The sequence below is a fragment of the Pholcus phalangioides genome, unplaced genomic scaffold (genome assembly GCF_987345545.1).
Source record: "Pholcus phalangioides strain wild (caught in Gottingen) unplaced genomic scaffold, Ppha-v1.0 ptg000031l_1, whole genome shotgun sequence".
Lineage (NCBI taxonomy): Eukaryota > Metazoa > Arthropoda > Arachnida > Araneae > Pholcidae > Pholcus > Pholcus phalangioides.
The window spans coordinates 5,247,910-5,264,681 of NW_028301621.1; the positions used below are offsets into that span (position 1 = coordinate 5,247,910).

Genomic DNA, 16,772 nt, shown 5'->3' on the forward strand with positions numbered 1-16,772 from the left:
ATTCACCCTTTAACTGCTTCTACATTAAAGGGGCGCCAAAATGCCGACTTGCCCCGGGTGACAAAATATCTAGTTGCGGCCCTGCGTAGAAATAACAGGTTTTTGAAGAGTTAACACGTCACAGTGCAGGATAGGAAGTTCATTAGCATAACTCTTTTATCAAACATTGATGAGGAGGCAATATTTGATAAAAGATTTCCCACCTGATATTGGTTTACTGTCAACTATCTCAGATGATAATGAAATAAATGTATCATCTATATGAACCAACAAATCCAGTGTTGTGTCAGTCGAGCCCGGATATAGCGAAGTGGCACGTGAAAAAAATTCGACAGATCCGATATTCGTGAAAACCGATACAACGTAAATATTCGAGTTTAATGAAGAAAACTGACTCCTCAACCTATTCGCGATGATGGAAGAGGTGGTCCTCGAACAGACTTAAAAATTTAAGAAAATTAAAATGAAAATTATTTACGTATGTGTCACGAACATTAAAGATGTTCACGTATCTTTTGAATAAAATATTAATACCCGTGTACTGCAAGTCAGTTGTTCTCAAAGTGTGAGTCGCAGCTTCTATGGGTGAGTCACCAGCCTTTATCAGAGCCAAGTTATCTACACTGCTGGCCACCGTAAATGCAACACCCTGAAGGAAGCATGCAAATAATATGAAATTTACAGCATGCATTAGCGGAGGTGAGATATGCAAATGATTAGAATTTCAGCGCAGACGCACATCACGCGCGCCTGTGGCGCCACTTCAAAGCGCTATTTAAGGTTTGGAGATTTCGACGATTTGAAGTACGGCAATTGTGTTTTTCTTGTGGTTTTTTCAAAAAAAACTATCAATTATGCCTCGGAGAAAACAGCTATCATCTTTTGATCAAGTATCCGAGTTCGACAGAGGAAGGATAGTGGCCTACCGAGATTGTGGATTATCTTTCAGGGAAATCGGTAGTCGTGTTGGACGAAACCAAACAACTGTAATGCGGATATGTGATCGTTGGATGCAGGAGGGTACGACGGACCGACGTGTTCGATCGCATCCTACTCATTGCACCACTTCACGTGATGACAGGCGTATTGTGCGTATGGCAGTGACGGATCGCTCAGCCACATCACGAACCATAGCACAGCACATTCAGTCTACCGCATCATCCAGTGTCTGCGCGTACCATTCGACGCCGTTTACAGCAGAGTGGTCTGTCCGCAAGACGTCCATTGCTTCGTCTACCCTTGACGCAGAACCACAGACGTCTCCGCCGCCAATGGTGCGATGAAAGAAGGATGTGGACGGCACAATGGAATGAAATTGTCTTTACTGACGAGTCACGCTTCTGTCTGCAACACCACGATGGTCGGATTCGACTCTGGAGACACGGTGGAGAGAGGATGCTGAACAGCTGCGTTATGCACCGCCACACTGGTCCTGCACCGGGTATTATGGTATGGGGCGGTATTGGATATCACTCTCGCAATCCTCTAGTACGCATTGCCGGTACTTTAAAAAGCCAGCGCTACATCTCCGAGCTGTTGGAGCCAGTTGTCCTTCCTTACCTTCAGGGCTTGCCCACAGCCATATTTCAACAGGGTAATGCGCGACCACACGTGGCACGCATTGTTTAAAGGTTCTTCGTCAATCGCCAGATTGAATTGCTTCCCTGGCCAGCTCGCTCTCCGGATCTTTCACCGATAGAAAACATGTGGTCCATGGTTGCTCAACGATTGACCCAGATTACATCCCCAGCTGCCACACCAGATCAACTTTGGCAACGCGTGGAAGCTGCTCGGTCTGCTGTACCCCAAGAACACATCCAAAGTCTCTTTGAATCAATGCCGAGGCGTGTGGCAGCAGTGATCTCCAAGAATGGCAGCTACTCTGGCTACTGATTTTGGCAGGAACCACACTCCACAGAAGTCTATAAATTTAATTATTTGATGCTTGGTCAACATTTTATCTACAAAATAAATATTGTTGCGATATCTCTTGTCTTTCTTGGTGTTGCAATTTGGGTGGCCAGCAGTGTATATTGATGTGTAACTGTTCAGTGATTTGAAGTAGTACTTCAAGTATTAAGAGAGCCGTGGGTAAACCGTTGACTGAGACAAGAGAGCCATGGAATCATGGCTGTAAGTGGTCCATTGAATTGTTATCAATAATTCAATGGTTATAACGTTTACGAAGACTTTCTTTCAAACCTAGCAAAACTCCGGTCTATCGTCATGGGCAAGTTACTACCGAATGAGTAGTGCCGGAAATGTGGGAGTGTACCTAACAGTCTGAGTGCCTATCTAGTGTTGTCTGATTTTCCAGTGCTGCCATCGATATTTTAAGTTGTGAGTCAAGCGTAATGATTGAATATTTGTACTGTTGTAGGACTGTTGCTCTCAGTGGCGCGACTTTTTAACGTGAGATCGACTAGCCTTCAGGGCTCAAAGTTGAAAATCAACCAACGCTGTGGCGCATTGGCTTACGAAGAGTGAGGAACTCTGACACAAATCTGTAGTTACGTCGATCCTTCTTTGAGTGGTTATGTGGGAATGAACAGAATCGGAGCGTTATCTAAAGCTAGAGATCGCCATCTAGCTATCGCGTTGACAAAACACACCCGACGTCGATTCTCGCAATAGTACGGTAGTGCTTCAAAGAGATATTCGGGCTTTTTTCTTGAAATACAACTTTCGATTTTATGGAACTTAATCCACTGAAAAAAAATCGATCGCTCCCCAAAGAAAAACTTGGAAACAACCCCGCCCCCTAAAATTTGCGGACTCGTAGATTGTCACCCACGACATGTAACCTTAATTGACCCATCCAACCCCAATCTTGCTATAACCCATGTCTGCAAAACTTAAGAGCATCATAAGCCCGGGGCATGGCCCCCACATCCTGAAGCAGGGCTTTCACGTTCCCCTTTATGATGAATTTATAGTTGAAAAAACAAAAAAATGATGAAAATCATCCCGGGCCCCAGGGCTGGAGCCTTGTCAGCCCCACCCCTTGTGGGGGCCACGGCCCCAGACCGAGTGATTTTATAGGGCTCCCACTACCTGATTGCAAGTACCAGAAGTATAGGGCCTAATTTACATAAATACTTTACTTTCGGAAATAATATACCATTTCATATATACCAACCAAAACCATAACCCAATTTCATATTTTCTCAAACAATCATCACTCGAACTCCTTCCCCCCCCCCCCACCTTGTCATTAAAGTCAGCAAACGCGAACCACCCCCCCCCCCCCCCCCCACCACCACGAGTGGTAACATATTACTTGAAAATATGAGACCCCTTGTATCCCATATATATAAATATGACCATTCTTTATAACGATATATTCAACATTATTTTAGTATTGCATTGCAGGTTCACTAGGACGGAATTGAATTCGTTATAACCGATAAGCATCCAACTGTTTGTTTATGTTTTTGTAGGCTGGTGTTGACATATACGGCATTAAGATATTCGTAGCTCCCACTGACTACCTTACAACTCATTTTCTAATTTCTTTATGAAATCATAAAGTATAGCCTATACGTAAACTTCAGCAATTGAAACTGCAGTATAGAAAGCATCAGCATTAATCTTTTCTCAAATATAGGACGAGGAGGCTAACTTTGATAAAATAAAACTTGATAAAGAGCGACTTTTATCAAAGTTCCCATTACACCATGAAATTTTTTGTCAAACGTATTTTATAAATGATCTTTGACAAAGAACCTATAAAAGTTCAAACTTAAAACTTAGTATAAATGCGAAAAATTCACAACTTGAAACTTCTTTGAAAATTGACCCCATCGCCATGTACAGTAGGGTGGGACGAAAAAAAAAATTCGAAATTAACATTGTAATACAATTTAAAATATGCCTTTATGTGAAGAAATGATAATTCCTAATTTTTTTCCCCAAAATCTCAAACTTTCAAGATCAAACAAGTACACGCAAGATGACCATTGGTCGAGTAGATGTCCTAACAACGAAGAAATGTAAAAACAATGAACAAAGGAAAATGAAAATGGTATCCCGTTTGGAGTTATCTCAAGAAGAAACGGCGGAAACTACTTCATGAACCACTAAAAACTCATCTATATCCAACGATTCTGAGGAAAGTGATCTATATGAGCCAAAACACAGTTTGCCTTTGAAGTTGGCATTTCCATCTTCCAGTACTGAAGTTGGCATTTCCATCTTCCAGTACTGAAGTTGGCATTTCCATCTTCCAGTACTGAAGTTGGCATTTCCATCTTCCAGTACTGAAGCTGGTCCATCAATCGGTGCCGAAGCAAGTACTTCATTTGCTTTTGAAGTTATGCCATCATCCTCTCAGATGAGAACTGAATTGCCAAATGTTCCTATTGCTTGTGATAGAACTGGTGTGTCTGATCGATCAGCTGCTATTATTGCGAATGCTGTGCTGGAAGATGTTGAGTTATTGACGAAAGAGAAGCCAAATATGACAATAGACCGGATGAAAATAAGGCGTGAAAGAGCATCACAGAGAGTTCTTTTGCAAGATAAAATTTCTAGAACAAAATGTGCGAGGAATATATTTTGATGGTCGGAAAAACAAAACCTTAGCTAATGTCAAACAAGGTGATTCTTTCCATAGAAGAACCATATCTGAAGAACACATAACTTCATATTGCAGGAACCCGGGTCAATTCATCTCGGTCACACAACTCCAAGAAGCAGTAGAGCAAGAGATATAAAGTCATCAATCCTAGACTTTTTGAACCAAGATTTTGATACGAACGAATTGATGGCGATCGGATGCAACGGGACTGTTACCAATACTGGTTATAAAAAGGGTGTTATCACATCAATAGATAATAGAGAAAGAAATAGGCCATCCTTCGCAATGGCTTATTTGACGTTTTCACTTTAATGAGTTATCTCTAAGGCATCTTGTGAAGCATCTAGATCAGTGATTCCCAACGTGGGCCTTAACGCCTCCTGGGGGGCGATGGAATGTTCCGGGGGGCGGTAGAAGCTACGGGTATAACATGGGATCCTATGGATTAGATTGTGTAGGGGGCGATGGGAGAAAAAACGCCCACCCAGAGAATTTATTGCTCTCATCATTTTCAGATGAGAATCTCATTTACAAAAAACTGGGAATCAAGAGAATTCTGAAAATTAGAAATGAAGGATTATCAGAAGCAGAAATCCGTACATTCCATGTTCCATTCAAACCAGAATAAAATCAAGGAATCAATCCATCGTTTGAAAAAAAAGTGGACTATTTTGCAAAAAAGTGAAATGCGATAACAGTGTGATAACAGAGGAAGCAATTGACACCTATATCGTCAAACTATGGTTTTTTTTTGTTTTTTAATTTGAAACATGATTATAGTTTTGTTTCCCACCCCCCCAAAAAAAAGGGTTTATTTTCATCTCTCTCTATCAATCACTATATTCGGAGTGCTTGAAAAAATCTCTTTTCAAATGCCATGATAGCTGCATATTTGCTTGTCAGTTATTACTTATGTATGGAACTCTTAACTTGTGAGTATTTCTCTGGGTTTTTATATATACAGTCGAATCCCGTTACAACACCAAGAGACCGGAGAAATCACTTCGTTATACTGAAATTTCGTTATAAAGGAATTCCAGGTCTGCATTTTTCCTATGTAAATTTATCTGGAGGATTAGAAAAGTGTTCGTCAAAACGAGAATTTCGTTATAACGGTATTGGTTAATACGGGATTCGACTGTATTCAGTTTTGCCTCATGTGACTGAATAACTTTTAAATTAAATATTTTTCTTTTTTTAAAATTACTTTTTAAAAATCATCAACTTCGTTTACGTTTGAAAAGATTTTTATAATGTGTACTTAGAAAAGTCTTTTTGCTCGACCTTTAGGGTCTAGGAGGAACCTCAAGATATTAAAATATTTTCCTAGATTTGGTATAACTTCTTATACCTTGAAAGGCATCTTTTGAATACTAAGGCAGCATCAATTTCCAAAAAAAGTGAAAAACACCCTTTTTCGTTCCACCCTAATGTACAGTCAATCTCGCTCATAAAGTTCCCAATTAGAACGTTTTCCCGCATCGTACGACTTATTTTTGTTGTTCCAACTCTAACTAATTCTCATTAAGATTTCACTATGGTTTTTTGAAAAATGTTATAAGTAGGATCCAACTGTCTCTCAATGAAAACATCACAAAAATTCAATTGTTTTGATTGCATGTTAAACTTTGTGATATAAAAACCATACGTGAGAAAAAATAGTATAATTTTTTTTATACCTCATTTAATCTTTTAAAACGACATTGCTGTATAACTAAAGAAACTTTAATTGGCATAGCATTACGGTTGTTTCAATCTCAAATATTCGCATGTTATTCCTTTCAATTTAACAGGAAAAAGTAATTTTAACCATAATTGAGAAGGTCATATCGTCGTTTAGTTCAAGGCCGCAAATAGAGGGGAGCAGGCGGGTCTTGTGCCTCGGGCGCTGGACGGAAGGGGACGCCGAATGCACCCTTCAACTGCTTCTTCCATGTTACATGTGGGTGCCAAAATGCGTTATCCCTCCTGCTGAAAAAGTATCTAGTTGCGGCTGTGGTTTGATTTGCTGATTGATTGGTTTGTATAGCTAATCAAAGTAGATAGTGTATTGAGACTTACTTCCTGTAAGATTAAGATTGACACAACCAGGCAGGACCAGACCTAAGATGTTATTTTGCCCCCCCCCCCCCCCTCTTTCGGGAAAACATGATTTCTTCGCCCCACCATTTCAAAAATTGATAATTTTTAACGGCGTTTTTTGTTCCCACCCCTTAAATTTTTCCACCCGGGAACCGTGTCGTCTTATTTGCGACCGAATCGAAAAACGTAGTGTTTACGACCGAAACCACAGGGGGGCAGCTAAGGGACGATGATATGGATCTAGGTCCTCCCTTTTTCTTTCCGTTCTCAGGCGTTTCCGTGTTGCCCTTTGACCTATGCGAATTTCCCTTTTAGCAAGAACAGGAAATGAAGAAGGATGAATCACAGCACGTGTAACAGTGCCCAAGTTCAAAATTTTGTATTTCAAATCAGTTTAAAAATTCATTTAAAAAAAGTGCAAAGGGAAGTTTGCTTGGAAAGAGGGATGGGCTCGAGATACACATGTTAAAAATATATTTAAAAAAACCTATCTTGATTTTTTAACTGCAGATTTTACACTTCTCGTGTAATCTATAGCTTTTTTTCCTGATTTAATTGGATGTTTTCAAAAATTGACAAGTAAAAATAAATTTTTTAACATATATAGATGGCGCATAAACTCAAGTTGAAAAACCGACTTTTTTTTAACAAGAATGTGGCCCATAACACCTTCAAAAAATATTTCATTATTGGTGTATAAAACTTGCAAATGCCGATTAGGAAATACTATAATCTTTTCTCAAGGTAGTGAAATTCGCATGTGCGTATTTATAATACGCTGGAAATTACGGTATCTCACAAGGAAAAGTTCATTTTTTTTCTAAAGCACTTCAACTTTCATTCTAATTTTTTTTACTCACGTAAACTTTAAAAAAAAAAATCAAAATTCATGTGTGACTTGATATATTTAAAAAAAACTTTCACTCTTTCTTTCTACTCCCTTTTTTTTTAAGACTAACATTGAATTTCCATTGAAGCACATCCAGCAACTACGCCAGCCAAGTTGACCTCTTCACCCCTTGAGAAAAAACTGGCTATTAAAAAAATTGATTTTTGTTTATTGTATGTGAAAATACCCCTTACAAAAGTTCCTTTTTTTAAAAAAACCAAATTAATTAATTGGGGTCGATATCCTTACTAGGACCATTGGAGTTGGGTACACGCATGTGTACCTCAGATCTTCACTTGAAAAAAAATCATTACAAACCAATTAAAACAGAGAGAAGAACTCTTAAAACTCGAAAAGGTCAAAATTATTGAACTAATTAACTAGAAATAACATGAGTGATGTGTTTATTTCATGAGTGTGTATGAGTGATGTATGAACATGAGTGTGTACCCTAATGCAGTGGTTCTCAACCTTTTTTTGTCCATGGCCCCCTTTCAACCATTTCTCATTCCTGTGGCCCCCCTTGCGAACAATTTTCTACTCCCCCTTCCTTTCTCCCCCCCCCCCCCGTTTTCCCATTAGAAAATAGTTATTCAAAAATTGTCTGATGTATAAATATTTGTGAATTTAATTTGATTAATTTTTAATTTATGAAAATAACGAAAAAGCAAAATAAATACAATAGAATACAGTAAAAATAGAATAAATCCCTTTGGGTCACACAAAGGGTCTGTATCATCGTAATGTTACTTTTTGTGAAGTTCATTGTTTTGTGTTTTTCTCAGTTTGATTTGTATGTTTTATGTGTTGTGTCAGTCCAATTAAAAAAAAATATTTTTAATCAATGTAAACTCTGCGCTTGAAATAGGTTCATGCCCTATTATGAATTAAAAAAAAAAACTAAAATACGTGTGAAACTTTTTTTAAATATTTGTTTGAACCATTCATTCCAGAGAAATCATGTACGCAGTGACAAAACTGTTCGTGTGAACATAATAATGATTCATTATCAGGATTTCAAGCCCATCGGAAAATATAAATAATCAGATTTTCAAATGCGAAAATTATCAGTTTGTTGACTTAAACTTTGTTGGTTCATAATGTGACCGCTCTCTCGCAGGCGAACGAAGCAACATGCGCGTTGGCTTAAACACAACACAATATTTCACATAACAGTCCGTACTATATTTCATATACAGGGCGCATAGGTAACGGGGCATATGGCATTTTACTGGCGAACCATTGGTCTTAGAGGCGTACTTTCAGTTGGAAAAAGTACCCGAATAATGTGTAGTACTCAGACATTTAATTCATGTTGCCAGGGGTTACAGAGTTATTAAAATAAAAATGTTAACTTTTTATGCGGACACCCTGTGCCCCAAAACCCAATTGGAAAGTTGTTTCCTGGTCTCCGACAAAAAAAATCAACGTGTCTAAGTTCAAATTTTCACTGAGATATTCGAAGAAAGTTGGGGAAAAAACAGCATTAAATGAGGGGAAACCATTTTACCTAATGCGGTTTTTTCCCAAATTTCTTCAAGTTTTTGAATTCGCTTATCTCAGTGAATATTGCACTTAGAAACGTGAAAATATTTCATTTATACGAAGCACAATTTCAGTTATTTGACATTTTCATTTTGATTCGAACTCCAAATCTTTGGCATTTAGACATCATTTCCAACTATCAAATCCAAGCAGTTTTTGCAGATTGTGAAAACGCGTCGCTGAATTGGTTTTGCATGCGTATTATCAACACTAAAAACCATAAATTTTAGGTTGACAGATACAAAGAGACGCATTAAGCGGATTATGGACATTTCAAAGTGAAGACTTACGTGAGAATTTATTTATTTTTTAGAAATCAGCAGATGCAGTGAGTCTCTAATAAACGGATTTAAATTGCTTTAAATGTAGTGATACGACTTTTTAGAATTTTTTTTCTAATGTCCACAACATTGTTCTTGCAGGATAGGAAAATTGCATTGAAATTATTTAGGATGCAGTAGGGCAGTTAAAAGGAAGCATTACAGTATGGATTAAAATAAGATGTGGTGTCAATGTTTGGAGGTCACCAATTTAAAGATGTGGTGTCAATCTTGGAGGAAGTCCCAATACAGGGGCGGCTCGAGCTTACCTGTCGCCCGGGTGCGAAGCCTCATGTGCCACCCCTACTGGTGACCCTGCCAGGAGGCTGATAGGGATTCGGTGAAGGGCACCTCGAGATAAACCTGATTTTTTTTTCAGAAGAAAGCCGCACATAATAGTTTACCGTGTAAAATGTTCGTGACCATACGTCCCGCTTTCGAAGTAGAAAATTATTTTGTTCTAGAAATAAATGCCAGATAACTCAATCCTTGAAAGAGCACTTATTTTTGTGAAGATGATATTTAACGGGGTAATTTTTATTAAGAAAAATTGTTCAAAGGTGTTTCTGGTATTACAGGTGCCGGACAAGTGAAAAACCAAAATTTTCCTTTGCCTTCATTTGACTATTGTGGATCAAATTCTGAGTGAGGGTATGGCCCCTAGCCTGGGATCTTTCGCAGGCCCCCTCCCAGTCAGATTTCTCATGGCCCCTTCTATATTTAATTTATAGCCTGAAAAAGCTAAAAATTTATGAGAATTATCCCGGGCTCTTGTGGGGGCCATGGGTGAGGGAACCAATATGGCTCTTGTAATAGAGTACAGGGGTGCCGTTTGACCACGCGACCCATTGCGACCACACGGGGCACCGCTTGCTAAATCTGGGGTGAATGGGTAAAAAAAAATTCAATTTGCCAAAAAAAACCAAACTGTCGGCTCTGGGGTGGGGCGCAAAATCGGAAATGAAGGGCCGAAAAAATGTTTTGTTAGGGATTTTTTGGTTAAATTGTGAGGGAGGGGCATGACCTTCTAAGGGTAGGACTGACAGGGCTATAGCTTGAAGCCCGGGACAAAATCCTCATAACTTTTCTTTTTTCTCTCTATAAATTAACTGTAGAAGGGGCCCCGTGGAAAATCGGGCATGGACCCTACGAAAGATACCCTGACGCATGAGCATTGGCTATGGAGGGAGCAATAGGTAGGAGGTGCAAAAAATAAGTCCCAGATAGCTTCCATTCTTGTTTCTGGTATTACGATCAGAGGCCTTGTCTATTTTCTCAACGTTTCCGTTGTCGAGGTATAATAGGACTCTACTAAAGTCGACATCACACTAAAGCGTGATGTCGTGAATTTTTACTGTGTTAAATTTTGTTGTCTTAAGTAAAGTCTACGCTTCCGCCCGGGTGCGCCGCACCCCTTGCACCCTCGCTTAAGCCGCCCCTGTCCCAATACATTATCACAGCAATGTAGTTTTAAAAAATTTTAAATTTCGCGGGCATTTTTCCCCATGTATGATTTGATCTGTTGGAGTTCGTTATAATTCGATTTTATTTCTTTTCAGCAGAGGCAATGGATTGGCACCCCCTTTCAAAATTCATAAAAAAATACCCCAGAGCAATCATTCACTATTCGATTTTTATAAATATTCTTCTATTTATAATATATATAATTTATATATTATAATATAATTATATATAATAGAATAATTTATTTATAATAAAATATTCTATTTTATAATATAATTCCCCATCAGACCACTCAGTGATGGCTGAAGATAGCTTTGTGCTAAACTAGATGGCTATCCGTCTGTAATTGCATGAAAACGATGGGTTTTTTACAAGCTTTAATTTTTCACCCATCTACTTCTTGGATTACATTTACTACCGACAGACCAGACACGACCCAGGCTCTGTCCCTCCCAAGATATAAGCCTTTTACCCTTGCGGGTCGGGTCGCGCTGGGGAGTACATTTACTACCAGCACTCAAAAGAATGTCAATAAATGGTCAACAAAGCTTTGTCTGTTTTCTTCATGGCAGCCCTCTTTGAATGAAAAGTCTTCGAACACACACAATTTTCTGTCTTTACAGTTATTCCATTTTGCTTAAACCTCTTCTATAGTTTGTGTCAGGGCCTACTATCACCCCCAAGTCGTAAAACCACCGAGATTACATGAACCACTTTTTTTTATTTCCTTCTTCCTCATGTTAATGTTACTTGAATGGGGAAAAATTACGAAAAAGATATTCTATGCACTTTGTTTGAAATTAAATTTTTTTAATCACTCTGACTAAAAAAATTTAATGTCACAAATTTCTTCGTAGCCCCGTATCAGTAGCCGTGGCTCCCCTTTTGCAAGATTTTCATCCGTGGCCCCCTTGGAATATCCTAGGCCCCCCCGGTTGAGAACCACTGCCCTAATGTATATGTTACGGTAACATGCATTTATATACTCTATATAGGTTTCAATGTTTCAGGGTTGGGTTTCGGACAGTCACAAAAAAGGAGTAAAAATTTCAAGAATGAAAATTAAATAATGGATAACACCTAAATGATCAAATATTGGTGTCATATTCTGGTTAGTTACGATTTCCATCATTCCTTTGGATATCTTACCGCAAAATATTTTGTTGAGGAGGTAACTTGTAAGCGCTTTTCGAATGAATTGCTTGTATCATAGACATATATAGCAATTCTAACGTAGTATTTTTAGGAACCTTATTTTCCACAACAGAAAAGTTGATGAAACATCTCAAGAAAAGAACTTTGTAATTGTGTCATACATTTTCCTTTTTCCATTCGCAATTGTCTTTTTTACATACTTTTCTGAACATTTATGAGCAACTTTAACAATAAAATGACGGAAGCGGTCGTTTTGACCGGAAAGCTATACGCTAAGATTGGTCATCCATTTGAGGTTTTTGAATTCCTAGAATACAAGTGTGTGTGTGTGTGTGTGTGTGTGTGTGTGTGTGTGTGCGTGCGTGCGGTGAAAATGACTGCTATAGAGATTGCGTACTAATATGATTACAAAAAAATCTGAATTAAACAGTCTTCATAAGAAAACACTGAAATAATAATGAAAGAATAAATGTTATATCATAGTGTTTGCATTTTTCCAGTGCCCATTTCGTACTATTCGAAGCACTTTTTCACAAATTTGCACTTTTGAAGAAGTTCATTGTCGTGCGCTATTCGATTCATTCAGCGTTTCTATGTATCTTGACGCTTTCGCTACATTAATATGTAGTAAAAGCTAATTAATGTACTAGAACTATTAAAGGGGAAAAAAATATATTAAAGTTACTTTTAATAGATTTCTAACATGCAGGGTGTGCCGTAAAGTTCACTCAAGTTTTGTGGTTCAAGAATCCTCACTCCCAGCAAAGAGATAACTTCCTAAAAAACAATCCCTTTTACGACTTATTCAAATTCAAGTTTATTCATCTGTCATAAACATGCATATCATACAGAAAAGGGTAAATTGAGCCTTTAAATCATTGAATGTCCCATAAAGACGAGTTATATGGTCACCCTGTTGCATGATTTCCATATAAACTCGGAATATCGCCTATTATGCGTCTTACCGTCACATGGAGTTGAAACCAGCATCTGGTTTTAAAATTCAATATAAAAGAAAATAATCCAACAGATTCAAACATTGAACGAAAGAAAGGTTTGAAGTAAAAGAATTGCAGAGCAATGTCATTCTTGAATTCTCTCCATGATTAAAATGTCCACAGTTTTTTAACGATGAGCTACTGGAATTACTGTTTCTCAGTTAGTTGTTCTGTCATCCAAATGGTTTGTTCACAGGACACTTTATTTCATCAAAATTCATAATAAATAACCACTCCATCGGTAACAAAAAAAATGTTTTTATTTATGAGCTTTTTTATCCCGGAGTTCAGGAATTTTTTAGGTTTCAGTGACGTATGATTTTGCGATACACAAAAAAAAAACTCCCGCGGAACTCCAATTGGAAATATGTTTCTTAAAGCGTGCATCGCGGATGCTAGGGGCATCGCTAAACTTTCTTAGAGGCATCACGGCAAGCTGAGAATATTGGTTTGTGTCCCTATTTATGGTTTGAAGTGGTTCTTTTATATTTGAAAATATCTAACAAACTATTCTGGGGAGCCGCTTTCTCTGCCGTCCCCTAGTTGCGGTTCTGTCCATGCCTACCCTGGGACAGAGTTCAATGAGCTTTCTTGTGGTGGGGATTTTATGCATGACTGTTTCAACATTAAAGGTGGCTCGTCATTGCTTTCCTGGGCAAAGAGATGTTATGTGGCCCCATACTTAGCTGGGAGTAACAGTTTGCATATTTACACCTTACACTCGAAAATCTACCTAAGTCGGGGAAGATAAAACTACTATTACTGTTTCTACTGTTGTTTGGTCATCTGAATCTGTTAAAATATGTACCACTTTCTCGTCAAAGTGCAAAACAAAGAACAGCATCTGTAACAAGAACTTTTTTTTATTTGCAACCTCCCCGGGTTCCAAAATGTTTTAGGGATCCATGACGTTCGATTTCGCGAAATCCCAAAAAATCTCTCACGGAACCCCAGTTGAAAATCCAGGCCGTAGAGTGCCACGATATTGTTTGGGGTGCAAAAACATATTTCAGGGATAAAATTACATTTATTGAAATAAAGTAAGACCAGTTATCCGGATCGCTTCCACTCAAGGGCGTAGCGAGGGGGGGGGGGGACTTGGGGGTCTGGTCCCCCCCCCCCCCGAAATGTGAGAAAATGACCGAAAAAAGGGGAAAAGATGGCCAAATCCATTGTTCTGTCAGTTTGGTTCCCCCCCCCCAAAATGAAAGTGGTCCCCCCCCCGAACGAAATTTCCGGCTACGCCCCTGCTTCCACTACACTGAAAAAGTGAAGGCAACAAAAAACTGACTGAACCGATATGTTCAGGCAATGATACATTTTAATACAGTACGTAAGTACAAAATGTAAAATTGTTTTAATAGTGATCAGGTTACATTACATACTAAAGCAAAATTCATTTTTTTACTAAGAAATACCATTCCTTGTGTGAATTATCCAACCTCATCCAGATGGGGTCTGGTCCCAATTGATTCGGATAATCGAGTGCTACTGTACTAATTCCCAACTGTGCAATTCCCAACCCTTGTTCCAGGGCATTTTCGAGTACTTCCACAATCCCTAGAGATCGGACAGAAACACTTTGAGATACTTAAGAATTCTGATCTTATTCTCAAGGATGCTGCGAATGCCATAAGTTCGCTAATTTCTGTAGCCTGATGATAATTTGAAACATTGTTCAAAATGACGGATCTTTCTGACGAAGTCGGTTAATACTAGTACTTAACTGTACATGCACCTCGTACACATTCCTCCGCGGAATTTATAACGAATCGGTACATGCTGGAACGCGAAGCCAGAGTGTTAGGGCTGAAATACCTACTCTGACGTGACGTGGCAACACACTTTAATGCGTGTGATATAGAATTAAACCAATTTCCTTCTGTGGGTACGTACACACTGTGCTGACGTGACGTGGGAATGTGTTCCACGTCACGTCCGTTCATTTGCATAGCGTGTAACCACTTTGCGCGAGCCGGATGCCTGAGAATGAAGATTCACCGGAAAGAACTTTTCTTTCTTTCCGGTTAGATTCAGTGTGTGTCGAACTGGTATTTGAAATAGATTGTGAGCGATAAATGATCAATATAAATTGATATTAGTAAATGTTCTTTTGTAAACACAAACTTAGTACTTTGGTAAATTTGCAACATTGAAAGGATCATCCCAAGAAAATTTTTCTGTTAATTCGTCCGAAACCTAAAAACCAATACAATTTGGTTTTCAACCAAATCAGTAACGACGCCGATTTCAGAGTCGGAAACGGCGTGCACTATATTCATACCCTTCGGCCCCTTTCACACGCACCGGTTTTGTCAGGACAGAAAAATGCCGGCGTCTTTTTTCCGGGGGTGGAGAGCAGTAAATTAAAGAAAGAATAGGGCTTTTTCACAGAGGACGAAGGGCAGATTTTTTTTCCGGCTGTTAGCACTGATGCAGCCGGCCCAGCGACTCATAACAAACGACCAATGACTAACAAACGGCAATGACCGGAGGGCAATCCGGGACGGCATTTTTCCATCCAAACGAAACTGGTGTCTGTAAAAGGCACCTTTAATAGAGAACAAAATAGTGCGGCTGATTTTCTGATTCTGAAAGTCGTCGTCGTTTCGGATTAATTAAAAAAACTTAACCAGTCCGTAACGACGCTGATCGCACCCTAAGAGTGTAGGCTATACGTACGCTTAACGGGAAACGCATGGGCAGTCTCCTAATAACTCAGTTAATAGCTCTTGACGACAATAGCTCCCAGATGGTATTTCTCTCTGTAAAAAAAATCTGTAACCTGACAAAATATGTCCGGATTAGGGGGTTTCTACTGAAAATACAATTATAGTATGTAGCTACAATCGGTTGAAAACAAAACCTTCAAAATACGTAAGGATTTTATTTTTCATGTTGTATGGAAATTTTTCTTTTTGTTATTGTAGGTTTGGTTCAAAAATCGCCGGGCGAAATGGCGGAAACGAGAGCGGCACTATGCAACCGACGGCAACAAAGCAGTAACAATGGGAAGTAGCTTCAATAATCGGCATCATTTGATAGAGCCTCTAAATGAGAATCTTTATTGCAATTATTCTTCATATAATGGCTGGACGTCTAAGATGCCTCTCAGAAGCAAGACGTTCTCGTGGACTTCGTCTCTGAACGCTTTGAGCACAGTCGTCGGTAACCATTCGTGTTTCTCCTCGACGTCGACTACAGCCGAATCCGTGGGAACTTGCTCACCTTATTCAACGAGTGCAGCAACAATTCAGTCCTATGAAGCCGGTGGATATGTGGCTGAACAATACGCTCCTGTAGCCTCCTCTAGCAGCACCAGCATTGCCTCTTTGCGACTCAAAGCCAGGCAACATGCGGAAGCCGGATTCACTTCTTTCGAAACGTCATCGTCATCGTCGTGTTGCATCGTCGAAAATCGTTCCGAGCTACCTTGTCAGTACGAAGGCGATTAGCTCCTACGCTAAAAGCAAATAAATCTCTCGTTTAGAAGAAACATTGATCCTTTTTTTTAATCTCCAAATCTCCTCCCTCTACGCTTGTCCGATGTCATTTAATTTATTCAAAATCATTCGAAGGATGGAGAGATTGAACGGTCAAGTAAGGGAAAGAAAAATATTTTAAGGGAGCTAAGGGTAAAAATAAGACGGGAAGCTATGTCAAGAGACTTGGCAGGCGACAAAGCGGTTTGAACGAATTCAAAACGAATTTTTTGGTCGTCTGCTTTATATATTCACTTA

General features: G+C 39.0%; 1 protein-coding gene across 1 annotated transcript in view; it reads left to right on the plus strand.

Annotated features, from left to right (window-relative positions):
- The window catches only part of LOC149067027 (pituitary homeobox 3-like), a 51,934-nt gene extending 35,447 nt beyond the window's left edge, over positions 1-16,487 (plus strand). The window contains exon 3 of the mRNA XM_089252796.1: positions 15,963-16,487. Coding sequence (XP_089108922.1) covers positions 15,963-16,487 — 525 coding nt within the window. The remainder of the gene's footprint in view (positions 1-15,962) is intronic.
- Positions 16,488-16,772: the final 285 nt, after the last annotated feature.